The sequence below is a fragment of the Taudactylus pleione genome, unplaced genomic scaffold (genome assembly GCF_031769625.1).
Source record: "Taudactylus pleione unplaced genomic scaffold, aTauple2 ptg000556l, whole genome shotgun sequence".
NCBI classification, from domain to species: domain Eukaryota; kingdom Metazoa; phylum Chordata; class Amphibia; order Anura; family Myobatrachidae; genus Taudactylus; species Taudactylus pleione.
This window is the reverse complement of record NW_028284958.1, coordinates 26099439-26127055: the sequence shown is the minus strand read 5'-3', so window position 1 is coordinate 26127055 and position 27617 is coordinate 26099439. Positions and strand designations below refer to the sequence as shown.

General features: G+C 43.2%; 1 protein-coding gene across 2 annotated transcripts in view; it reads left to right on the top strand.

Annotated features, from left to right (window-relative positions):
- Positions 1-20866, top strand: part of CTDSPL2 (CTD small phosphatase like 2) — a 44639-nt gene extending 23773 nt beyond the window's left edge. For both annotated transcript variants that reach the window (XM_088452820.1, XM_088452818.1), the window contains exons 7-13: positions 11727-11838; positions 11924-12010; positions 12651-12713; positions 13121-13200; positions 13308-13434; positions 17975-18070; positions 18904-20866. In XM_088452820.1, the coding sequence (XP_088308946.1) occupies positions 11727-11838; positions 11924-12010; positions 12651-12713; positions 13121-13200; positions 13308-13434; positions 17975-18070; positions 18904-18969 (631 nt within the window). In that variant the 3' untranslated portion in view covers positions 18970-20866. The remainder of the gene's footprint in view (positions 1-11726; positions 11839-11923; positions 12011-12650; positions 12714-13120; positions 13201-13307; positions 13435-17974; positions 18071-18903) is intronic.
- Positions 20867-27617: the final 6751 nt, after the last annotated feature.

Below are 27617 nucleotides of genomic sequence, written 5' to 3'. Positions count from 1 at the left end.
TTATCTGAGCATGAGCAGTGGGGATTCACCCATGATACGCTCTGCAAAAGGCTTACATTTTAGCATCAGCCCCAGTGTCTCCTGCAAGAAATTCCTCTAGATCTCCCACTTGGCACGACAGACAATTTGCCCACCCAGGATCTTCAATGTTGGGAGCAGTCATCTCTTCAGGAACCAGGGGATCACTTCAACAACAGACATCTGGATGAGAGGAATTTTCTGGGACGGGGCTATATTCTAAGACTTTTACAAGAAACTCCCAAACTTTTTTTTTTATATACCCTGGAGCTCCTTTTTGACAAAACACTAAATCTGTCTGTTTAGCCATAGTGGTTCTTGGAAAGGTGGCCTCCTGTGGGCCCTCCACCTTTAAAAAGGGCTGCAAATTACCTTTAATATTAAGAATGGCACACAACCCCAAAATGACCTGACTTCAGCACCCACACGTTATTGATCCCAAAATGCCCCCACATGCACTATGTTTTCCACTTGCCAATAAAATGCTCCCGCCAGTAATCATGCACTCCAAAATTCTGACATGCCACTCACATGCCCCTCAGACCCCCCTCCCCCCATGCAACTCAGACCTCCTCACATGTTATCTCCCTTGTCACTCCAACTTCCTTACTTGTCCCCACATGCCACTGCGATCACCTCCATTTTACACCTGCCTCATATGCCTCTCCACATTTCCACTTGCTTCCCACATTTCCCTACATGCCATTTAGACCTCCTCACATGCCATTCACATACGTCCAAACATTTCTAAAGGTAAAATTCTAGATACATTAAGCCCTTACTTCATTGTAAGCCCTGCCACTCTCAAAGTCAGTGAATCAAGATAGGTGGGAGGTATGTACTCATACATTTCCACATGTCCTTCACTTCTCCCCTCATGCCTCCCTCTAACAGACACCACCCACATGCCCCCTCCCTAATGGAGAAATCAAATTCTTACTTTCTCATAGGAAGGGAGTGGACATTACACTTCCCCTCACCTGATCTGATGGGCTTCCTGCTACTGTTGAATGATGTCACTGCAGTGTGCAGGGGAGGTCTTATGATGCAGGAAGTCAGCAGCTTCCATTCAGACACACTCCTGATATATAAGAAACCAGAGTGTCAGTGCGGGGTACGGAACCTGTAGCTGGTGGATTGCTGGGCCACCTCCTTGTCCACACCTTTCTGGGCACTCCATTCAATTAATTCCCATATAGTTTCTCTTTAAATTATGGACACCTCAGTCCGTCTGCTTCCCCAGCTCTGTATATGCCCTTCCCAGCGTAGTGTGGTCCTCTGGCTAAGGACTATCCCATCTCCCTGCAGTGGGAGTCGTTACACGTGTCCCGGCTCCCACTGCACATGCAGAACAGACCTTACTAGATTATTATAGTTATGTGCGTATAGATGGAGATTGTACACTATGTAGACCAAATTGATTAGACACTGACAGCAAATATATAAATAGTGTTCCCGCTAGGCTGTTTCAGCAGGGCATCGCTCCCTGCCCTATTTCTGAAGGGAGAAAGCACCCTGCCCTCCAGCACGCGCCCCGCTGAAACAGCCTGCGGGGTCTGTCCTCCACCCACGGGTCACAGTGTCCCGTGGGTGGGGAAAACGGCAGAGCAGCGGTCACCGCCGGTGAATGGATGCTGGGCGCATGCGCCCGGCATCCATTCACAGTGACTGCGGAGCTTGGGGACTGCCCGGCATGTCTAAGTCCCGGGCACGCCGCCAAGAGTGACGAAAATGGGACACGTCATTAAGACACGCCCCCTGTTCATCGGCCACACCCCCTTTTCGGGAGCGCGCAGAAGTGCCCTAACTCTAGGTCCGACGCACTGTCTGCTGCCGGACCTAGAGTGAACACTAGATCAACGAGATTTTATTGACGTCAGTACATTGTAGGTCCTCCACGTGCAGTGATTACTGCAGACACTCTTCTTGGCAAACTGTCCACAAGTTCCTGGTCAACAGCAGGCGGTATGCTTTGCCATTCTGCCTTAAGTACAGTGACCAACTGTGACACTAAAGAAGGTTGAGTTGGCCTAGAATGTAACCGTCTCTCCAATTCATCCACGAGAATCTCAGTGGGGTTAATATCTGTAACAATTGCTTATTTATACATATACATTTTTGCGCCTGATCTAGATATTTGGCTATATCAGTGTTCTAATTTCTTTATTGGGTTAATATCTGGTCTGTCTCTGAACTGTATATTGTGTGTAGAATCATACAAGAGTAATTCCAAAGCAAAGAATTTCCCTTTGAGGTGCACTCATTCTTTGACAAAAAAATTGTCTAAAACATAACTTTTAATAAATACATAAGATAATACATTATATTGATTCCATAATACAGACAAAGAATATACATTAATACAACACACAAATATGTTCCTGCTGTCAGTTTAAAAACAAATATCCTGCTGCGGTGTTCCTCAAAATAGAGACAATCTAGCAAAGTTGTCTTCTATAATAATAAAAGCTCTGTTGTGTGTGCTCTGATGTGAACAAGCTTCATAGTGAAACGCGCGTCATCAGAACGAGCCGCTTCCCTGGACCTCCGCATGGTGTACAGGTGACCAGTAGTCGGACGGCTCGCAGGCTGCTACACACACTCCCCATGCTGTAAACTTTTGTAACGGGTACTTCAGCCGGCGCTCTCATCCCGCTCTCGCCGGCACAGCCGCCCTGCACTGTGTTCCCACAACAGGGGGTGGCCGGAGTCTGCAGGGAAAATGGAAACCAGCTTTCCTTCTCTCCATTTTATTTCTACTCTGCACCTAGGGGGTCTCATTTTCCCTCTTTTCTGTCCAATACCTTTTGGTAAACAGATAAGGGGTGAGAGGTCTTCCTCCAATAGGGCAGAGAAATCTGTTACATATTGATACTATTTTTATAACTGTGTTTAATCATGTATTGAATAGCACAACAGAGGTTATTTATCTGTGTAAGTTCTACTAGCAACTATTGCACTTCTAGCAGAAAAACCTCTTTTTTCAATATAATTACATAACTGCATACGTGCTAATTGCACGCACCATTAATGATATACAACAACTTATAATAGAGACACTCCAAAAAAGAGGGTCCTGCTATTTATACAATATATGTTTGGCAATTTTGTATTTGTCAGACTTGTGTACTGATATGCAGTACTGAATTTTTAAAGAGAACTGGTGGAGACTATACCAAGAGTTAAATAATCTTATCTGTTTTTAACTTTAGGTCAGCATGGGTTAATAAATGGAGTTGTGATGTTTTGCAGTTAAGTAACCTATCCCAAATTGAATATGTGATATTTAAACAAAGAATGCATTCTGTATACAAATTATTTTTGTCCTGAATATAGGAGGATCATAAGTCCAGTAGTTGGGTTTTTGATTAGACAATATTTAAATTTTTATTTTATTATACCTTGTACAATTAAGAAAGTATATATAAATTAATTAGGCATTTTGCCAAACTAACAGGTACATACACACAACAGAGCTGTTATTATTATAGAAGACCACTTTGCTAGATTGTCTCTATTTTGAGGAACACCGCAGCAGGATATTTGTTTTTAAACTGACTGCGGGAACATATTTGTGTGTTGTATTAATGTATATTCTTTGTCTGTATTATGGAATCAATATAATGTATTATCTTATGTATTTATTAAAAGTTATGTTTTAGACAATTTTTTTGTCAAAGAATGAGTGCACCTCAAAGGGAAATTCTTTGCTTTGGACTTACTCTTGTATGATTCTACACACAATATATATGTATATTGATTTTTTTCCCATCTTGCACCACCAGCCACAAGGAGATTAATTAGGAGGTCTTTAATTAGACAGTGAATATATTTATAATAGGCTGGGAATAAATAGTATACTTATTATTTTCTATATTCCTGTGCGGATTCAACAAAAATCCCCCACCTTTTCTGTCTCTGAGCTGGCCAGTCGATCCGAGGTACCGAATTTTCTGTATAGCAGTCCAGCGTTGCCCTGGAAACATGACAGGTGGCATTGTCGTCCTGATAAAAACATTCATGGTTTCCGGCAGAACTGCCACAATGTAGGGAGCACAGAGTTATCGAGAACGGGCTGTCGGGGTGCCGCTGGTCAGAATACCGACAGCGGCATTCCCGACAGCCAGAATCCCCGACACACATAGGAAGTAAAGTAAGCGTTCTTCTAACCCCTACCCTAACCCACCCTCCCCGGTGCCTAAACCAAACTCTTCCCCCCCCCCCTCCTAGCGCCTAAACCTAACCTCCCCCTCTCCCTAATGTGTAAACCCTAACACCCCGATACTTACCTTCGGGATGCCCGTGGTCAGGATACTGGTGCTGGGAACCCAACCTGTCAGGTTTTCATTGCTGGTAGTCGGCATCCCACATGCCAGGATGCCGACTACATCCTATCGAGAACATCTATATACCTTCACAAACACGTGTCTGCTGCAGGAGCACACCATTTTGCTTGCGCTGGGGTGTCCTGTCACTTTTGTCTACTTAGTATAGTACATCTTTCAACTTTACAGTAATCATAGGATGTATAAAATTGTGTATTCACACACAATTCCCCTTTTCCAGACATACAAACAAAATAACTATTGAGAATAGGCAATAAATAGGTGCACAAATAGTGTTCCTGCTAGAGTGCAGGCAGGGACGCTCTCGAAAAGGGTGTGTGGCTGGGGGAGGGAGTGTGTCCTTGGGACATTCCTCCAAATTGTCACATTTGGGGGCATGCTCGGCAGTTACGGAGGTGCTGGGCTTCCCCCAGGCTCTTCCAGGACGGTGAATAGATGCTGTACGCATGCGCACGACGTCTATTTACCCGGCGGTGATTGGTCACTGCAACTTATCCCACCCGCGGGACACTGCAGCCTGCAGGTGGGGAAAGCTCAGGACATGCTGTTTTACAGTGATGCCGTCCAAATGGGCAGGACGCATTTTGCCCTTTTTAAAAGTGTCAGAACGCGGCTTCCGGCTAAAACAAGCTAGCGGGAACACTAACCAAGAACATGCGGCAACTGTATGTGAACGTACTCCTAGAATGGATGATGTATGCATGCATACACATGATGAACTTCTAAAGAAGGAAAAAAATCTGCACCTCAATTCTTTAATATACTATATACTAGCTCTGCAGTACCCGGCTTTGCTCGGGTGGAAGTCGGCGATCTGTCTCTCCCTAGACAGCTGCCTCCCTCCCTCAGCACATACCGGTGATCTCTGCCACTTGGACACCAGCTGCCTTGTACTGAACTGCGCCTCCTGCACAGTGATCACCTCTAGGGACTTGTACTGAGCCAGCCCCTCTGTTCTCTTCAGTGACTGCCCTACAGTATTTTCATCACTGAGGACAGTGCTGCAGCCTCCCAGATGACTGGGAGCTCCACCGATCATACACATAACTGGTTCCTGGACAGCAGATACACCAGGCTTTTGTAATGGGTTTCCTCAGGTGGCAGCTGCCCTCTTTACTGCAGGCTCTGGACTCCTCTCACAGCAAAAGCTTCTCTTTAGGGCTGAAAATAATTTAAACTTGCCGAGAGCAATGCAAGGGACCCCTCCCCGCCACAGCCCCCTGACAATCGATCGTGATGGCCCTGAGTGTAAAACCTACCTTGGAAAATTACCTACACAATGGTGAGAACTGCATCACAATCTGTTCTGTGGTTCCGCAGTTTATCTCAATCAGACAAACAAACGTTTTGGGTGGCTCCGGATTGTAGGTACAAATTTGTTAACTTACACATTGTTTGATTGTCATGATGACGAGGATACGTTCCTCGAAACGTTGATTTTGGTGGAATAAATTTCACATTGCATTGAAGTCTCTGAGTGCCGCCGTGTGTGTGTATATATGTGTGTATATATATATATATATATATATATATATATATATATATATATATATATATATATATATATATACATACACGTGCATACATTTTGGGACATTGACAGAATTTTCATATTTTGGCCTCTAGTCACCACCACAGTGGCTTTGAAATGAAACAAACAAGATGTGCTTTAACTGCAGACTTTCAGATTTAATGTGATGGTAATTACATCCAAATCATGTGAACGGTGTAGGAATTACAATGGTTTCTATATGTGCCTCCCAGTTTTTAAGGGGCCAAAAGTAATGGGACTATCAACTCAAAAGCTAGTTCATGGACAGGTGTGGGCTATTCCCTCGTTATTTCATTATCAATTAAGCAGGTAAAAGGTCTGGAGTTGATTCTAGGTGTGACATTTGCATTTGGAATCAGTTGCTGCTAACTCTCAATATGAGATCCAAAGAGCTGTCACTATCAGTGAAGCAAGCCATTATTAGGCTGAAAAATCAAAACAAACCCATCCGAGAGATAGCAAAAACATTAGGTGTGGCCAAATCAACTGTTTGGAACATTCTTAAAAAGAAAGACCGCATCGGAGAGCTCAGCAACACCAAAAGACCCGGAACACCACGGAAAACAACTGTGGTGGATGACAGAAGAATTATTTCCCTGGTGAAGAAAAACCCCTTCACAACAGTTGGCCAGATCAAGAACACTCTCCAGGAGGTAGGTGTATATGTGTCAAAGTCAACAATCAAGAGAAGACTTCACAAGAGTGAATATAGAGGGTTCACCACAAGATGTAAACCATTGGTGAGCCACAAAAACAGGAAGACCAGATTAGAGTTTGCCAAACAACATCTAAAAAAGCCATTACAGTTCTGGAACAACATCCTATGGACAGATGAGACAAAGATCAACTTGTACTAGAGTGATGGGAAGAGAAGAGTATAGAGAAGGAAAGGAACAGCTCATGATCCAAAACATACCACCTCATCAGTGAAGCATGGTGGTGGTAGTGTCATGGCTTGGGCATATATGGCTGCCAATGGAACTGGTTCCCTTGTATTTATTGATGATGTGACTGTTGACAAAAGCAGCAGAATGAATTCTGAAGTGTTTCGGGCAATATTATATGCTTATATTCAGTCAAATGCTTCAGAACTCATTGGACGGCGCTTCACAGTGCAGATGGACAATGACCGAAGCATACTGCAAAAGCAACCAAAGAGTTTTTTAAGGCTAAAAAGTGGAATGTTATGCAATGGCCAAGTCAATCCCCTGACCTGAATCCAATTGAGCATGCATTTCACTTGATGAAGACAAAACTGAAGGGAAAATGCCCCAAGAACAAGCAGGAACTGAAGACATTTGCAGTAGAGGCCTGGCAGAGCATCACCAGGGATGAAACCCAGCGTCTGGTGATGTCTATGCGTTCCAGACTTCAGGCTGTAATTGCCTGCAAAGGATTTGCAACAAAGTATTAAAAAGTGAAAATTAGATTTAGGATTGTTTAGTTTGTCCCATTACTTATGATATAGAGGACGAGAGGTGCGGCACTCTTGTGCATAACAAAATGACAAATGCAGGCAGAATAAATAACCTTTTAGGTTCATCCACCGTTTTCAGACACACTTGGAGATCACAGGTACACATCCACGAATGTGGATTATTAATTGTGTTATCTACTAATTGTTTCCTGCTTGCAGGATATTTACTATGTATTCATCTGTCATGCTAAAAATGTATTCCAATTAAGTTACAAGTATTACAAACCGTATCCATCCCTGCACTGCTGGATATTTACTCCAATTGGATCTTACCTGTGCTCTTTATTACGTGAATTTTGCTGTTGTACTAAAGGAGCTATATTCTCGATCCTCATCGGTTCTGTGTGGACTATTTTTCATATATATATATATATATATATATATATATATATATATTTATATATATATTTATATTATATTAGGGATGTGCAGGCTCGGGTAGGTTCGAGTTTGCACGTGGAGTTCGGATTTTTCCCTCCAAAAAAACGGAACTCAGAAAGAGGCAAAACGTCATCTTACATGGACGAGCATCATCATTCCTGGACAAAAGTCCCGAGCCTGCACATCCCTAATATATATATATATATATATATATATATATATATATTTCTTAGTTCTTTTTATGTGGCCACATTGTTGCTTTCTTATTTAGTTATTCCAGTGCTATCTGCTACTCATGTTCACCTAGGTCCATTAGGTCAGACATTTATTATCATTATATTGTACCAATAGGATTTGTTTTTAATGTCTGTGCTTACATTGATATTTTATATTTTGTATTCTAGACATTAAATACATTTATACTGGTACCACAGCGCTCCCAATATCTGTTTTCTTTGTTCTTGCATTTAATAGGGGTTTGCCACTCCATTTGGTAGCTGCAGTTTGTACCCCATAACAGATTAACACTGAAGCTCCCAGTTTTTTCTCCTCTTTGTGCTGATAATAGAAGTTTATATAAGAAGCTATGTGGATCGTCACTTGCTGCATCAAATCTAAATACTGAGCTGACTGTGGGCTATGAGACCCACCTTGTTCCACATGTATAGCTCCATAACCTCAAACAGCATCTTCAGATACGGGAGCCCTCCAGGTCCTGTCTAGTGGACACATCCTAAACTATATTTGCTGCCTTCCAATTCTGGTAGTAATTCTGAGTAAGGCATCCTTCTTACCCATCCCGAAGTCTTCCTGGGCTTGGCCTCCTCACATTCAGTCTGTCACTGATCTTTCTAAGCTTGATTTGCCTCCTGGCCTTGTAGATCAGTTGTTCCCCCTCATCATAATTTTGACTCCTGGTCAACTTTTCACCATCATAACCACACCCAGGAGACTATCAACATCCTGACTCTAACCACCTGGGTCTTTGCAGTCAGGCCATCATAGTATGGAAGAACAATGCCTATGTGGTGGTTTACTTGAACAATTCAGTTTTACCCCTAGGCCATAAAAGAAACATTTTCCAATTTGTCCTGGGAGAACTTTGATTGTGTGTGTGTGTAAGTGAAAGGCAGACTTGTTGAGCTTTTGAGATCCTGTAGCCACATGGGGGTTGCCAAACATATAACTGCTGGTATTGCATCTTAATTAGATGCTCCTTTATGGCACCAGGACCCGGTAACTCATCTCAAAGTTTCCATTATGGTCTGCTGACCTTCCACTTCATGAGCACTAAGCCAGGTGATTCTTAGGTTAGACTTGAAAGACGATGGAGGAAGACGAACCTGGTAGAGGATAAGTTAACACTAATCAAAGATATAAGAGAATATCAATCAACAATCACCCGTAAGAAAACAGAGTTCCTTTCAAATGAGATCAAGGCAGCAAACAATAGGCCGGCTCAGCTTTTCCGTACAGTGGAGATGCTTTGCAAACCAGCATGCCTGCAGCATGATGAAACCCTCTCCCAGTCAAGATGCAATGAGTTTGCAAAATTCTTTGCAGATAAAGTATCCTCCATCCGGGCTGGAATCCCCACAGTGCCATCAAAGGAGTGCCAAACTACCAAGCCTGCCAAGGTAAGCCATCAGTCTCCCTGGAACAGCTTTGACATAATGGATGCAAAAGACATTGCTAAAATTATCAAAATATTGCGACCCACCACCTGTGATCTGGACCCTGCCTCAACCAAGCTTCTCATAGGGTGTATAGACATTATTGGCCCTGTAATTGCAAAAATAGTTCAATGCTCTTTGCAAACAGCCATTTTTCCAGAACCACTAAAGGAAGCAATTGTTAGACCACTTCTTAAAAAACCTAATTTAGACCCCGACTGCATGACCAACTATAGACCAGTATCAAACCTTCCTTTTCTAGGAAAGGTCATTGAGAAAGTGGTGGCAATGCAACTGGAAACCCACCTGTCTACCCATGATATTTATGATCCATTCCAGTCAGGATTCAGGAGAAGACATAGCACTGAAACAGCCCTGGTATGTGTGCTTAATGATCTTCTGATGGCAAGAGACAGAGGTGATTGTTCAATCTTAATCCTTCTGGATCTCTCAGCAGCATTTGATACTGTGGACCATGGGATTCTAATTGAGCGCCTGAAAAATTTCTGTGGACTGGATGGCACAGTCCTTAGATGGTTCAAATCATTTCTCACTGGCAGGTCTCAGAGAGTTTCTTCTGGAGTAAACTCTTCATCACCAGTGTCACTTCCATGCGGTGTCCCACAGGGTTCTATACTATCTCCCATGCTTTTTGCAGTATACATGCTGCCACTGGGTGAAATAATCAGACGTCATGGCCTGGTTTACCACTGCTATGCAGATGATACACAACTGTACCTGTCCTTTGCTCCAGGTACAAATGACCCAATAACAACCCTAAATGGCTGCCTAGCTGAGCTTCAGGAGTGGATGAGTGCCAGTTGGCTGCGACTGAACCCTGATAAAACAGAGGTTCTTATGATAGGTCACAGGACAGGGCTACAGCATAGCCAACCAACAGGACTTACGCTTGGGGGTTCAGAATTACAAAACACTAAACATGTGCGGAATCTTGGTGTTGTCCTGGATAGTGGTTTGACACTTAAACATCAGGTATCAGCCACAATCAAATCCTCATTCTTTCATCTGAGGAACATAGCCAGAATCAAGCACTTAATTCCCTCAGAAGATCTGCCTAAAGTCATACATGCATTTATATCATCACGCCTAGACTACTGCAATGCCCTCTACCTCGGTCTCCCAGCAAAAGAATTACACCGCTTGCAGATGGTACAAAATGCAGCTGCCAGGCTATTAACCAACCAGCCCCGTTCCAGCCACATAACACCCATTCTCTACTCCCTTCACTGGCTACCTGTCAGATGGCGAATTGCTTTCAAGATTGGATTAATAACTTACAAAGCCCTTCATGACCATGGCCCAGGGTACCTGAAGCAGCTTCTGATTCCCTACTGTCCCACTCGATTACTGCGATCCGTTAATGAAGGACTATTAACAGTACCTAGAATCTCACGGAATTCGTCTGGGGGTCGAGCTTTCAGTTTTGTGGCTCCAACCTTATGGAACTCACTTCCCCGCACAGTTCGAGAGGCCTCCACTCTAGAATCCTTCAAAAATAGACTCAAGACTCACCTATTCACCCAAGCATTTCACTAATGTCCCTTGTTTAAGCTTGTTTTGTATTTTGTACTGTAAATGTAAAGCACTTTGAGTCCTTTAGGAGAAAAGCGCTATATAAATAAAATTATTATTATTATTATTAGGTTTCTAGCGAAAGTTTGAGTGATATGGGTTTAGATACTATAAAGACTCAGTGTCCCTGATGGGTCCTGGTACACCAGTCTGGTCTTTAATCAGTTCTCCTGTCTATGGACCCTTTCTGTTTCTTTAAGGTCTGTAGAAGCTGGCTTGGCTCTTTAAGACATGGTTCTGTAATTAATACTCCTTTTGCATCTATCATGGAGTTTGAGGTCATCTTTGGTCTACTGAAAGGTTTTCGTATATTCTACAGGCTCGCTCCTCTTTCTAGATGGAGTTTATAAATAGAATAGAGTAAGGTCCTGGCTTTTGCATTAATCTTTAGGTGCCCTCTTTACATATTCCTTCTACTTATGTGTGATTGATTGTTATAATATTTCCAAAGCTTTTGGGCAGTGTTCTGCCATCATTTATTCTCATGTGTCTACCTCAGTCTTGTACTAAAAGTTCTACAAGGGGCTAAACATGTCGGGTATTTGCTGTTTCTGAATTTTTAAATGTGTGTGTTTCGTTAGTGAATTAATGTAACTTATGCATCAGATTGTTGCAGATTTAGCCAGTAAATCTTTCCATGTAGAGAACACATTGATAGAACTCACTCTGCTTATCCCTTCATTTAGATACTATTTCATCAAACATGTTCCACCCCTGACTGAAGAGCAACTGAACCGAAAACCAGCTCTCCCTCTAAAAACAAGGAGTACACCTGAATTCTCCCTTGTCCTGGACTTGGTAAGGTGCCAGTCTGAATGTTTTTTTATTCTTGAGTGTCTGTATCTATTTTAATATTGCGATAACTAATGTTTGTGCCTTACAGGATGAAACATTGGTGCATTGCAGCCTCAATGAGCTGGAAGATGCTGCACTCACGTTTCCTGTGCTTTTCCAAGATGTCATTTACCAGGTAGAGATCATAGTGCTGCTCAGACTCCATTCGAGAGAATCTTAGTGTTACCAGGTATCAATAGATGTGTATTGCAGCTTGTGGTGGGGTGAGGCGTAAGTGCCTGGCAAATCAGATTGATGTTTTTCAATGTCAACAAGGAACTGGTGACATCACCATCTTATGCTAACACCATCCTCTCTCTCCCCTTTCCCTCCCTCAAATCTAAACCAGAGTTGGTTTAAATCCTTTCCTTTGGTTCAACTGTTCAAAATGGATTGTTGTTTGTTCAATACTAAAGTATGTGATAGCTTCTGGTTGTTCTAGAAAATCCATTAATTACTGGTAGCTTCGTCAGCTACCTTACATGGGATAACTGAGTCTGCTACCGCATGCTAGGCATTACTGTTGGATCCATGCTGGCGTGAATCTAATAATAACTGGTTTTGTAGTTACTGATGAAGTCTCCCCTTGTTTAGAAATTAAAATGAATATCCCTGTTTCTCCCATTTTATGACTTCAGAAAACACCGTCTTAGAAGGCAGGATCACTGCAGCTGTAATATATTGTGTGCCATACTGAGTGCATTCTCAGATATAGGCGAGTATAGATCATTGTCATTTTTCTTCTGCTTTTCATCTCCTCTCTTTCTTTGCTCTAGGTTTATGTGCGGTTACGGCCTTTTTTCCGTGAGTTCTTAGAACGTATGTCTCAGATATATGAGGTAAGTATAGGATTTTATGTAGGGAAGACCTAGATGTAGTGCAAATAAGAGGACAAAGATCCTGTATGATATTATTGTAGGACCAAAGGAATTGTGACCATTAATAAGCAAAACATTTGTCCCGTTATCTGGTTGCACAATCATTTTTATTTAAATAATGATAGACTATAAAAATGTCAGCTTTTATAGTTTTTGTGTCCTTTTACATACTGCACAAACATACATTACAATGTGTTCTGATTTCTGATTTGTCACTCTCTTTATAGTGACTCTCCCTTATAACATCGGTTTTGACCTATGTTTAAAGTTAGCACTATAGATTTAGAGAGCACTGAATTTAAAGTCCTGTTTCAGAAAACTTGTTTGTGCTGTTTTTTCATTCTGTGTCCTCTCTCTTAATTTTACAGATAATTCTTTTTACGGCATCAAAGAAAGTATATGCAGACAAATTACTGAATATACTGGATCCCAAGAAACGGCTGGTCAGGTATTCATGGCTCATATCTGTATATTTCTGAAGGGTATTGTCATTTTTAATCTTTCCTTTTGTGTAATCCGTTACCTTTCTCACCTACTTTTCTTTTTGCTCCTCAGACACAGGCTGTTCCGGGAGCACTGTGTGTGCGTTCAAGGGAATTACATTAAGGATCTAAACATCCTGGGGAGGGATCTTTCTAAAACAATCATCATTGATAACTCACCACAAGCCTTTGCATACCAAGTGAGTCGTACCTACTTCTTGCTCCAGATGGATCTTTTCTTAAACTGGGCATCCACTATACAATTATCTGTCAGATATCTGTCCAATCTGGCTGGTTGGAATGAAAACCTGGTAATGTATGGGAGCAAATGACAGTCGTCCATTTGCTCACAAACACTGGAAAATAGCCAAAAATGGTTGTTCAGACAAATTGGTTAAAACACACGAATTTAACCAACTTGAACAATTTTTTTGTCCTTTTTTCAGTGTTTAAAACCATATGATCGATTGTCATTTGCTCCCATGCATTACCAGGTTTTAATTTCAACCAGCCAGATTGGACAGATATCTGACAGAAAATTGTATAGTGGATGCCCAGCTTTACTTTTATTGCAAGTTAATAATTGCAAACCATAACACTAAAGTTTTTTTTTTTTTGTCTTTTTTTAAATGTTGCATGCAAAAAAAAAAAAAAACAATCCTTGTGCCATTGTTTAAGAAGTAGACAGACTACTTTTAGAAATACTCAAATTAAAGATGGTCTCTTCGGTGTGAGAAATCCATGGGCTGATACCAGTTTTTAATTACCGTATATACTCTGGTATAAGTCGACCCGAATATAAGCCGAGGTACCTAATTTACCACAAAAAACTGGGAAAACTTATTGACTCGAGTATAAGCCTAGGGTGGGAAATGCAGCAGCTACTGGTAGTAATCCCTCCCCTGGTACTGCCCCCAGTAGTAATATTCCCCCCCTGGTAGTTCCCCCAGTAGTAATACCCCCCCTGGTAGTGCCCCCAGTAGTAATACCCCCCCCCCTGGTAGTGCCCCCAGTAGTAATCCCCCCCCCCCCCTGGTAGTGCCCCCAGTAGCAATATCCCCCCCTGGTAGTGCCCCCAGTAGCAATATCCCCCCCTGGTACTGCCCCCAGTAGTCATCCCCCCCCTCCCCCTGGTACTGCCCCCCCAGTAGAGAGAGATGTAATAAATAAATAAAAACACTTTCCTGAAACCCAGCTCCTGGTCCCGATGCTGCTACTGGCTCCCCCGGCCGCTTTGCATTATGGGAGAGACGTCGTCAGGACGACGTCTCTCCCATTACCCACTGCGTGAGCCGGAAGATGGCTCCCGCAGTGGGAGCAGCAGCAGCCGATGAGAGTCTGACAGACTCTCATCGGCTGCTGATTACAACAAACACACAGCTGCCGGCTCTGGCGGCTGTGTGTTTGGCAGTGTGTAGTGCTGACCGAACTCCGTCCGGTCAGCGCTACACACGCGGTGCAGCTGTGTCACAGAGACAGTCTGCACCGCGGCCCGCATCGCATGGTACGTTACTCAGCTGCGTACCATGCGGGCATTACTTGAGTATAAGCCGAGGGCGTGCTTTTTCAGCACAAAAAATGTGCTGAAAAACTCGGCTTATACTGGAGTACATACGATAGTCCTGGGTTTACCACCTGCATTAAGTCACATATCGGGTATGTAATGTTTAAGCCTCCAGAGAGCTTAGTACTGGAAATAGAATGGCCTACTCCTAAGTTTTTTTTTTTTCTCCCATTGCTTATGCATAGGAGGGATTTTATTTTTTTATTTATATATCTACTTAGATTTGTATTTATTTTGCTATATGTATTTTCATACAGGGAGTGGGTTGGTGTTCCATTTTTTTTATTCATGTTTTTATTTCTCCCCTCAATTTATACACTGATCCAGGGTGGAGCTTTGTAGCTTTCCTCGTATATCATGTATGCATTTTCCTATATTCCAGTAGAATACAATCCATACACTCATCCAATTTATTAGTGGTCCCGAGGGGACTAGAAAAAGTCCCTTTCTGTGCGATCTATTTCAGGGAAGGTCTTCTGTAGACTGGAGCTAGAGGGGACAGTCAAAGTCATTACGGTCAAGAACAAGTCCGTTCATTACTCACAATAAACAAAAGCTCCCTGGGCAATAAAGACATGAGACCAGTTCTCAGAATGGAGCACAGCATTTTTATTTATTTTCTTTTGGTTGTGTTTTGTCTGATCACTCAGCAATATAGGATTTCCTATTTGGAGCTCCCCTGCGCCACACTTTTTTTTTTTTTTATTCTTTGAAGCTATGTCAGAATGTAGGCATGTTTTTCTTTGACCATTTAAAAGACTGCTGGCTGCTACAGTCATCTGCCCTGTACCTGATCACTAGAATGGTATTTTTATTTTGTAGGTCAGGTGCCCAAGTGGGATGGTTCCTTATTTCTAGTTTGGAGCTGAAGGTCTGTCACTCCATCTTCACTTGCTCTTATTGAAGGAATCTTCCATGGGAGCAAATAAACATGGCATCCCTCTTTGACTTAGGTCATGAGGGAAGAGGGAGTTTCTGACATCCCTGGATAGTAAGGATGCTTACCTTCATACCCAATTGGAGGACCGCCATCTTCTAGAGAGCTCAGTTCTAGTTTTTGGTGTCTCCTTTTGGCTCGTCAGGTCAGGAAGTCTTCACCAAGGTGATGTTTCTGTGGCTGCTCATTTGATATATGGACATAACCCTGGTGAAGGCGCGATCCAAGAAGCTGGCAAGTAATTATTGTCGACCTACTATCCAGCTCCATGAGTTAAAAGACTGGGTTATAAACAAGCAAAAAACATCATTTCCATGGTGTTCCTGGGGCTTGTTTTTTTTTTTTAGATTATGTTTCAGAGTGTCTTTCATCATCAGGGCAAACTTTGCCCTCAACAGGAGCTAATCACCCCACTTGTGACCGTCTTCTCACCACCATCTGGTGCTGCATGAGGGTCTCTTCAGTTACTGATCTGGACCCTGCAAGTTCTAACATAGTGCATTGTCACATAAATGGAGTAGTCTCTCAGGCACTTTGAGGATCTCCTTGAAATACATCACAGAGTAGTTGCCTTCCTAATTTGCTGGATGGATGATCTGACAGTGAGGAGACCCTTCTTGCTTTCTGAGTGGCATCGTAGCCAAGCTACTGAAAGCCAATATGCAATGGCATGCATAAAGCATGTGCACTTAGTGTTTAGTACATACGCCAATTTCTTGTATGTGTGGACAATGTTTTATATTCCTTCATGTGCTTGCATCCCTGCTGCTTTCATAGTTTTTTCCACAATCCAGAGGCCTTCTGATGGCTTTATTGGTCTCCAGGTACTTGGTAATTCCATGTCAGGTGGACCAATTTTACATTAAGGTTGGCATACATGTCAGATTAACTATGGGAAATATTTAATTCACTATATTAGTAAACCTATGGCTCTGAAAGAGGGGATGGGTGTAACTGTCACCGACTCTGCAGTGCACCATCAGCAGAGTTCAGGTTATTGCCCTGGTGGATCTCTGAGAGTACAAGGTGTGTAAGTGGACATGCCTGTACAACGTTTGGTGGTGATTTCGCTGTCATAAGACTTGCATGCTTTTACTTTTTACAGCAGAAAAGAAAGGTGGGAGGAGCAGGTGCACACTATAAGCACTAAGAATTCTAGTGCTCAAAAAGTCTATAATAAACTACAACAATTAACATGGTTTTAAAAGTAAGGTTTCTTAGTGCATGTTTGGTCAAAGATGTTTGCCCACCTACCACGTCACGGTGAACCTTATACAGGTGGGTCCCTAACATTCCTAATACTGACACACTAATTTATCTAGGACTTACCTATCATAGAGCCCATTAGATGTGTGTACTGCAATGCAAGGACCCATACCAATTATCACCTGGGGAAGGTAGGAGGAGTGCTAGCCCAAGGGAAGGGGTCTCGCCTTCAGATGTACCTGAAATACACACACACAGGAAAAAGGAGGGGCTGGGGCTGCACATCCTAATATTAAACATTAATATTAAAGGTGTCTCAGCACGGTAGCACCTATTATCATGTCTAATATTAGGATGTGCAGCCCAGCCCCTCCTTTATGCTTTTACTTTTTACACAGTATGAGGCCAAAGTATGCAAAACAAAAATAATCTGTGGCATAAAGCTTCATCTGGAATTCAGCTGTCTGTATCTCCAAAGGAAAACATTATTTCAGTAATAACATCAGTGTAGCTAACTACCAATAGCATATTCTGTACTAAAAATGTAACAAAGTTATTCTGACATATGTCAACCTTCATGTAACATGTTATCAACATTGGGGGGGGCTATGATATGGAATGACTTTGAAGTATCGCTTTGTGCTATACTTCATCACAGCTCTTTCCTGTAGCACCAGTGGTTTACCAGACCCTGTACATAAGGTTCCTTGCTTGGGCCTGTACTGTCTTTCTTCAATAGGTGGTGTTATGATCACACTCTGGGTGCTTTGGGACATCCCAGTAGTCATATGTCCTCCAACAAAACACTTTTCCTTAAAACTATTTGTCATGTAGCTTGGGATGCAACCCTTTCCAATGTTTTGTTGTGGAAATGTATACCCAGGAGTCTCTGCACTCTTGTGTCCCTTGTTTTTGGTGGATTACCCCTAGTTCAGTTGTTGTATGCTAGTTATGATTTTATGGACATGGTGCTAGGTAATGCCATGTTGAGAGTTCCTCTTTAATGTTAAATTGCTATGTTTCCTTTTTACAGCTTTCAAACGGGATTCCCATTGAGAGTTGGTTTATGGATAAAAACGATAAGGAGCTGCTGAAGCTTGTCCCTTTCCTGGAGAAGCTTGTAGAACTGGTGAGTTTGGCTGACCCAGCTGCTTGGCCTGCGAGAGGATACTAAGAGATAATTGTAGTAATCACCACTTCCAAGCTCTATTCATTACATGAACTCTTGGACCCTTAACTAAAGGTGCATACACACACAACGATTTTTTTGAACGATTATCGTTAACGATGCCGTTTATCTTTCAAAATATCGTTCACTTTCTAAGTTAAAACGATGAACAATTATCGTTCATGCGCGTTCACGTTTGTAGTTCAGTCACACTGACCAACTCAACTATTTTCATTAAGGGAATATGCAAAAATCGTTTGTAGTTCATTACATTTAGTAAATGAACGATTTTAGTAAACTATTTTTGTTAATTTTTCCCTTGAAAAAAATGAACGAAAATCGTTTACTAAAATCGTTCATTTACAAAATCGTTGTGTGTGTGTGTGCACCTTAAGAAGAAATCGCTCTCCTATAACATAAGCACAGATTTAGAGTAACCCCAGCACCTTATGTTCTGATCATGATGATGCTTCAGACCACCAAAGCAGTGGTTGCTACAAAAGCCTAAAACAGAGTCATTTAGCAAGTTGAAAAGCTGATGCCATTCAAACCATGAAGTGTGCAGTCCTTTTTAAAAATTGAGATTGTTTAGTGATGACCTCCATGACCACCTTTAAAATGTGTATCTGTGTTATTCAGAATAGTTTATTCTCACTAATAAAGTTAAGCCAATATGTGGATTAGGTTCCTTTCTTGACTGCAGTGTTAGAACATCTGTGAAGTGTGTGTGAATTTAATTTGTGTCTGTATACTAAACTTTTTTTTATTTTTTTTCCCCCCTTTTATCATTGCAGAATGAGGATGTGCGGCCTCACATCAGAGACAGATTTCGCTTGCATGACTGTTTGCCGCCAGATTAGAAGAGACAGCAGTCACCTGTAGGATCCCCCGACTACAGGGGAGACAGCTTTCAAATGCCTGCAGGGAGCGAAGCTGCACAACCACAGGACTGAAGCATACATGTACACAAGCGTTTGCCATAACTGCTGAAGGCATTTCTTTACTTTGCTGTCTGAAAAAAAATATATATGAAAAAAAGGAACGGTTTCACCGTAACATGTTGTGTCTGGTGTGGTGGCACATCATTGGGCAGCTTGGCCTCCTCCCGGGAATTGTTATGTCTCCGAGAGAAACTCCGCTGTCTGTGAGCTGCAGGTCGCATCCTATCAGCTGAGTAGCCTTCCGTGTCGGCAGAAACGGCCAGAGAGAGTTTTTCTCAAGTTTCGGATTTAACCTCCTACACGTTGATCCTTATTGGTGTAGATTATACATTATCCATTCCTTGTATTTCAGTCGCTTCAATCTGTTCTAGTAGCCAAATTTTACTTTTATTTTGTATGATATATTTGGCTGGTCCTTTCCTCTGCTTGCATAATGTGTTTTTCTGTTTTTTAGGTTTTTTTTTTTTGTTTGTTTTTTTTAATAGAATTAAATTCTTAAAGTTCAATCCATGTAAACTCCATTTAGAAATACACATATATCTTTTATATATTATTGGTAATAATCCATTCTAGTAATTTTTTTTTTTTTTTTTTCAAATGACATAAAACTATTACAAGGCAAAGTAAAAACCGTGGGAATATGGAGGCATGTATAGAAAGTGTGGTTCCTGCGTGTAATATAGTACAGAGGGGAGGAATATATGTCAATTATATGATTAAATTCTTCGCTTTCTGCCTTTCAGTACATGCAGAACCACACACACGAACATATATATATATATATTTACGCGCGCACCTGTATACAAACAGCCTCCCTTACCTATCCATCCACGGCTCTGGTACTGATGCAGCTAATTTGAATGGTGGGTATTTTTGTAAAAGGTGCTCGTCTGTTCCTGCAGGGAGGAAGTGCAGGAAGGGTGCGTGCAAGGTCGCTTGCTCTTTCTGGTGGGTGTACTATGTAAATGTTTCCTCGGTGCACTCACTGCATTAGAACAGAGGAGATGGCACTTTTTCTGTTTTTTTGTTTTTGTTTTTTTCTTCCTTTTCTAAAGAGGTTTGTATTTTGTAAGCTTGTTCAGAGAGTACAGTATTGGAAATTAAAGCTCTACAGAGGAGGCTGTTCATCCTTTTGTTTCTATGTATATTACCTGTTAAACTGTATGCCATTTATTGTATAAATTTACACACGGATTCATTTTCAAGTCACTCCTTAAAGTAAGGAGTTTTTTTTAGTAAGTTTTTAGGAAAACATTTAATTTTTGTATTTTTGATTTTAAAGAAAAAGCATGAGTTCTGTCATATTTTCAGTGTATTAATGAAGATTTTAACCTTTTCCTCCGGGTGGCTGTTTTTGTTTTTTCTTCATACTATCTGTGCATGTTTTTGGTGCAATGTTATTCGACCCGTTGGCACAACTGGCTTTTGACCAACAGGTGAGCATTCTGTTCTGTGAGAGTGTTCCTTTTGCCGGTTTGGACAATGTAAAGGTTCTAGTGCTGCACAATATATTAGGTGCATTTATTTTATTGAGTGACCCAATGAATTAAATGTACCAAGTGTTGTGTGCTTTATGGAGTTCAGACAGGACTCTTCATTTATCGCACACAGCTTTGTGACTGCTGACGGGGGAAGTCGTGCTGTATTTATGTCTTGTGGAAGGGAACGGTATGATTGAGGACAGATTTAAAATTTTTGTTTTCAGTTTATTCTTAATGCACACTTTTGTAAATGAACACAAGGTAATTTTACAGAACAGTTGTGCTTGGCCGCCGTCAAACTGTTTAGTTTCTGGAAATAAAGTGTATAAAATGTTCCAGTTTTTTTTTATAAATCTGCGCTCTCCTCTCTGCCCTATATTTTTTGTGATGTGAGATAGTGTCCATTGTACATAACAGCAGCCAGTAGAGTGTCTTTTTTATGAATTACGGAGTTAGGTGTTACAGTACAAACAGGATCAAATGCACTGAATTCCCTTAATTTGATTATACTGTCAGAATTACTGTTAATACATAATTATTGACCCAGCAACCCAATCAAAGGCACACTCTGAAGGCAGATTGCTCCATTTAAAGGCAGCCATACACTGTGCAATCATTGGCCCAATCAGCTGTTTATGCACTGTGTATGGAGCACCGATTATCGCTCAGTCGGGAATGCTGAAATAATTATCATGTCCGACTGAGTATGGTATGGTGCTCAGTCGTGACCATACACTGTGTAATTACCAGCCCGATTCACCGATAATCGGTTGAAGGGACCGATAATAGCACTGTGTGGTCGTGGTCAAGCACAAATTATCGCTCAGTCGGACATGACAAATCTTTCTGAATACCCAACTGATGTGATTATTGGTGCTCAGATCTGATAGTGGATGTACTTGCCATCAGACAGAGAGACCAATTATTTGATTATATAGCAACCAGGGCCGAAACTAGGATTTCTATCACCCGGGGCAAGACAGCAAATTGGCGCCCCACCCCTCAATAAAATAAAAAAAAACAACATAGAGCACAAGAATGATGTGTGGTTTTGTGACACAGTAATGCCCCTTACTACACATTATGCCCCAGTAATGCCCTTTACAATACATTATAACACAGTAATGCCCCTTACTACACATTGTCACAGTAATGCCCCCCCCAGAACTGACAGATGAAACACTATTAAAATCATACTTTAACATTAAAATGGGATCTCCCAGTAAGCCACCTCCCTCCTTTTGCCTGCCGGGGCTGCGTGGTGGGTGAGCACCGGCGGCGCGGGGTGGGGCGGAAATGCCACATGCCGGGGATCGGTCAGCGCCACTGATCCCCGAACCGATTGGAGCTCGCGGACTGGCAGCCACTGCAGATTGGCTTGCGACTGGCGTCACATTAGACTGATGGCTGCGCTTTGTCTTTCTCCTTCATCCACTAGGGGACACTGGAGTTCAAGACAGTGGGGTATAGACGGTGGTAGAGTAGAGCCTGGCACCTTAAATAATTTAGAAGTGTGACTGTCTCCTCCCCCTCTATGCCCCATCAGCCCCAGTTTTTAGAATGTGCCCGAGAGAGCCGGTCGCACATCAGGCTGTCTCCAGCCTTTTTCATATTTTTTAATTTTTATAACAGTTCAGCTGACTGAGGACAGGCAGGCTGCTTGCTGTGGCAGTCTGCCTGCTACGTGGGAGCCGCCGGGAAGGGCACCACACGGCTACTGCAGCCTGTGTCCGGTGACCCTGAGGAGGGGGCACACACAAAGGAGTCATCGGACCCCGAGAAGACCCGCCACTGCTGACACCGGCATGTCTCCGGGTTCCTCTCCGCCCCCTCAGCCCAGCATCCCGGCCGCAGCAGCTGTAAGTATGACCACTGCTCCTGATTAGCAGGAGCAGTGGAAGTATAGCTGGGCTCAGTGACACTGTCACTGTTAGGAGGGCCTGACTTTCCCCTGCCCCCGCACCACCCTCTCCCCGACTTCGGATACTAGGTCAAGGGGGTCACCAGGTGCTGTAGTCACGAGGGCGCAAATTACAGCCCCGGTCGTCGCTGGGGCTGCTGGAGGCGCGTCATGCAATCTAGCGGCGCCTATTATAGTCGGGCTTCCTCCTCACTGCCGCGCTGTGTGCACCACGCGGCTGTCGGCGCTGCTGCATAGGAGAGCTCGTTCGCAGCGCCGATCGCGCTTGCCCTCCTCACACAAGGCGGGCTGCTGTGGCTACTAAGTCCCGCTGTCTTAATCAGCGCACGGACCCGGCGTCGAGACCCGCCCTAAACAAACACTTATGGCGCGTCCTGCAACAGCGGCGCCATTTGTAAAGGTTCTCCCCCTTATTGCTCCGCAGCAGCAATAGCCGGCAAGCACAGCGCTGAGTCATTTCACTGGAGCAGTGGACATCAGCTGAGGCTCTCCTCTCCTGCTTAGCAGGAGAGGTGTCCTTTTAAGAGTATGCAGCGCGGACCAGCGCCGGCAAGGGAGCGCGCTTCCCTCTTAAGGAGAGGGGACAGCTTACAATATAAACAACTCCCCCTTTTATTAAGAGTGGTCCGTTGTGTAGCACAGCGCTGACTCCTGCTCGGGGAAGAAAAGGGTCCCGCCGCCGGCTGAGTCCGGGTCTCCTGCCCCTCCCCCACAAGGGGGAGATGTGTATTGAAGCTCCATTAACTGTAGGTCAGGTAAGTGACAGACGGCTGACTGCGCTATCACTTACAAAAAGCGCTGGAGCTCTCACTGTAGGTACAGCGCCAGTCGCACTGAGGCAGCCTGTATATATTTAACAGGGCAGCACAGACTGTGTAATGGTTAGCATTGCCGCCTCACAGCACTGAGGTCATGGGTTTGTTTCCCACTATGACCCTGTGTGGAGTTTGTATATTCTCCCTGTGCTTGTGTGTGTTTTATAACAGCGTAGCTGTTAGTCTGCTGAGGCGGTGCTTTAATGTATAAGCTCCGGCGCTAGCTACTTCGGGGCACTTGTGTTTAAGCCGCTTCGGCGCCCTCCACAGCAGTATAGCTCATTGCCCTAACACCTGCTGCTCTGATGGATATGTCTAGCCTTTTGCTGCCCCTCCCTCAACCTTGCGCTTAGCAGGTGCACTATGACTCCGCTTTATGCGGTTCTGTTGAGGGGACAGCTTATGTTAGCCGGGACTCTTCCAGGCTAGCATGGACATTTTGCGCACACAGCGCGGTATAACTTTACCCTAGCGCAGTGTAAGAGTCATCTCTGTCACTTCTGCAGATCGCTCCCCGTGTCCCGGCGCCTACAATGTACGTGTTGTGTGTGTGTGTATGTAGATGTATATGTAATCCCATATAGGGATGTATGTATAAATGTGTGTGTATATATGTATATATATATATATATATATATAGTGTATGTATAGGTATACCTTTTTTCTACTCTGCTAATCGGGTGGTCTATGGACAAGCCTTATTCCAGAGAGGTTAATTAGCACACTGCGCAAGGTTGACAATGTTCCAGTGCACGCTTTGGCAGCACATATACAAAAATATTGAAACGATATTTGTGGGTGAGGAGAACTCTCCATTGGGTTGGGTCTCAACCCAGCGTTGGCTGAGGGGGCAGGCCTTGGGTCAGGTCCTCCCGAATCATCCATTCTCAGGAACGAGAATCCCATATTGGGCTTACCATCCCTGTGGCCCAGCATTAGAGGCCGGGACGGCCACTTCTTTAGCTGTGTTAATAACAACAGCAGGCCTTTATCCCCTGTTTAGATTGGGGGATTGCGCTGTGGTTTTTCCCAAGGGACAGGTCTCCCTTTTTTAATATGTTGGGAAGGCTCTGTTAGAATACAGCTCACTTTTTGGGGACAGTAATCCCTTAAGTTTGTGGATTGTTACTCTTCTGCACACATATATAGCTCAACTGATTAAGGCGAGCACTCCAGTAACAGAAGGGTCCCAGGTTCGATACCAGTCTGGGACAGCACGCTGATAAAATATCCTGCCCATTACACCGTAGCAGGCTGATGGCTACACGCAACACTTGAGCAGTCTCCCTGCGTTGAGGTAAGCCACATGTATTTATACTAAGCCCTGCTATAGAACATATACGTGTATTGCTCATGTTCTAATTTTAAATATTATAGCACCTACTAATCTTGTATGTAGGTATGCATATGTGGAGATATATATATCGCTTCTTATCCTTATAAGGCAGAGGTAGGATGTGTTATCAGTTTTATGTCTGGTACTTAGCTTATTTAAAAGAAGGATTCTGCAATTGAAGTCTGGACTCTCCTCATCCAGTAGTTGGTACAATAACTCCGCTTTACACCATCTCTCCCTAAGGATTTGTATGTGGGTGTGTGTACGTACCTATATTTCCACGGATGGGAAGCCGCCTGCGATTACCAAAGCTGTCAGCTTATCTATATATATATATGTGTGTGTGTATATATATATATATATATATATATATATATATATATTAAATGGTGGCTCTGTAGACTAGAGTCATGTTCTGCAGCTTACATAGTGATAGACATTGCTTATATTATGAACCCTATACATGACTGGGGCCTTCTTGTATATAAAGATATGTACTTCCATCCTCCTGGGGTTATAGTTCCTTCTTGTTAGTCCCTATCTATGGCGCCCCCCTTTAGGGTGATCTATGATTATTTTAACTTTGCACTTGGTAGCAAACTTATAAGACACTGAGAATGCAGGATATAGCAGGACATATATAAATATAGCATGCTGATCTCCCGATGCAGGAGTCTGACAAGTTAACTTGCCATGTTGGCACTACTCTTCCTTTCAAAGAGATGGCCTTCTTATGCAACTATGTTTATCTGTATGTACGGGTGTATATATACTGATATATTCCCATTACTTGTATGCATATTTTCTAATAATTGGCAAAACCTGGTTTTTAACCCTATTGGTTATCACTACAGATATGTCCCTTCCTTTCTCGGGATAACTAATGCACTCTGTCTATGTACAGGTACCCTTCTCAGTATAGATTCCGGTACTCCATATTATTGTCTTGTCACATATCTCAATAACTTGAGTCTCTAAAGGGCCCCTAGGTACATTCTATCTGTACATAGAGAATCCAGGTTCTATTCTGTAATCAGGGATTCATTTGTTAAATTACATGAAGGCCTAGGGCCCCCGCCGATATAGGCAGGGTCAGGCCTGGATTTTATTAGATTGATGGGCGTAATACACACTTCTCCATTATAAGTGTTAATGTACTGATACTTAAACTAGTAGACCGTTTTGTGGTATAGGTATAATGTCTATATGGATACACATCCCTAATATAACAAGCTCAGGTATAGAGTCCTGTTGAACGACCTTCCTGCCTCCACTAACATTTTGCTAGTTTATACAGTGTTTTCTACTGCAACATCTCCAGACTGAAGTCCGTGCTGTAGAGCATTGGGTCTTAGCCCACTGAAGCTATTCCCTATACCCGACGGGGCAGGTTGCTGTGAGATGAAAAAGGTCAGTGACATTCTACATAGCGTCCAGAGGGCTTTTGGCCGCTCACAGGTAAGCGGGCTTACCCCACTAATGCTCAACCTGTCATTGCATAGCCGCTTTCTCCCTTATGCACCCTAGCTGCGGTCCTAGCAGCCATCTGCTTTTTTAATCAGTTGGCTCTACACTTTAGAGCTTCCCTGGTGCATAGTTTCAACATTGAGATTAGTGACACTCTTCTACTAGATCTGTTGGGATTATGGACTGAAGCGCTTTGAGGGTCTAGTGCACATCTTTACATTAAAGTGTGACAGTCAATATGTCCTACGCAGGGGGCCTGGTGGATTTCCTGTTCAGTCTCTGTGGATGTTTTCATCACATTGACTGGTACCTGACTGGTACCTTCAGGGTTGTCCTAGTGCTCTAGCCTTGTGGTATGGAATGCTTCCCTATATTGGTAGCTTCCTGCGTGGCTGTTGCATCCGTGCTCTATAACTACTAGGGTATCCTGGTTGTTCACCCTATGTTCAGGCCAGCGGTTGGTACTGCCTACGCACTTCCATCATGTTGGAAGTTGTCTGTTGTTTTGAAGTTTGTGGCTGTGATTTGCTTTTCGACTGCAGGTGTTCAGTCGCTGTTTTCTACTCTGTTTTCAGAATGGGTTGTTCTGCTGTCTGACCCTCTGACAGGTATTGTAATCTCAATCCTCTCGAAGCTGCCTCGGCCTCATTCCCAGTGTGATCTCCACTCGTTGGAGACTTCTATGGTCTCTCCCTTCCGCTGGTTTACAACTTTGTAGTAGTTGGACTTCCAGAATGGTTCATGGTGACTGTTCGGCCTTGTCTTTTACCTCTCTGCATACTCTGTTAGGAGTCTGTGGACAGGATCAGCTCTGTTTCTGTAGATTGGTATCGTTATACTTGTATCTTTATGACTATGTCCAACAGTGCTGGTATTCTGCTATCTGCGACTGTTGCAGCTTTCTGTTTCTGAATCTGGTACGGTTTTCTCGAGTTTTGTTCTCGGGTTACTGCCCTTCTCATATGGATTCGGGTTGGAGTTCTCTGCTCCCAACAGTCCGGCTTGGTCTGTTTTCAGCTGAGCTTACAGCGTTAGGATGCTTCTCACCTGAGGGTGTTTTCTCGCTAGCCGCTTATTCCATTCTATTTACGCTGTAAGTTGTGGTATTTCTGTGTCTGTTCCGCAGGGAGTTCTGATTGTCTCCTGGCTCACGACATTTGATCCTCAGCTCTTGCCTTTCCGTTGAACCTCTGGTTCTTGGCGGTCCCTGTTCGGTTGGCCAAAGGGTTGGCATGTTCTCAGCGCTTCCCACCCAGGAGGTTGGCTTTGGGACGTCCCCACTGTCTTGAACTCCAGTGTCCCCTAGTGGATGAAGGAGAAAACAGGATTTTGGTACTTACCGATAAATCCCTTTCTCCGATTCCACAGGGGACACTGGACGCCCGCCCAGCGCTGCATACCTGCCAGTTGTTTCGTTCCTTCTATGGTTGTGTGACTGCATGATTCCCTGCAGTGGTTTCCTCTGTTCTCCTTCAGTCGGTCTTGTTCCGTTCTGTGGTCTTCTCCTTCTCCTCGTTTTCCTGTTGTCCTCCGTCTCTTCTCGGGCT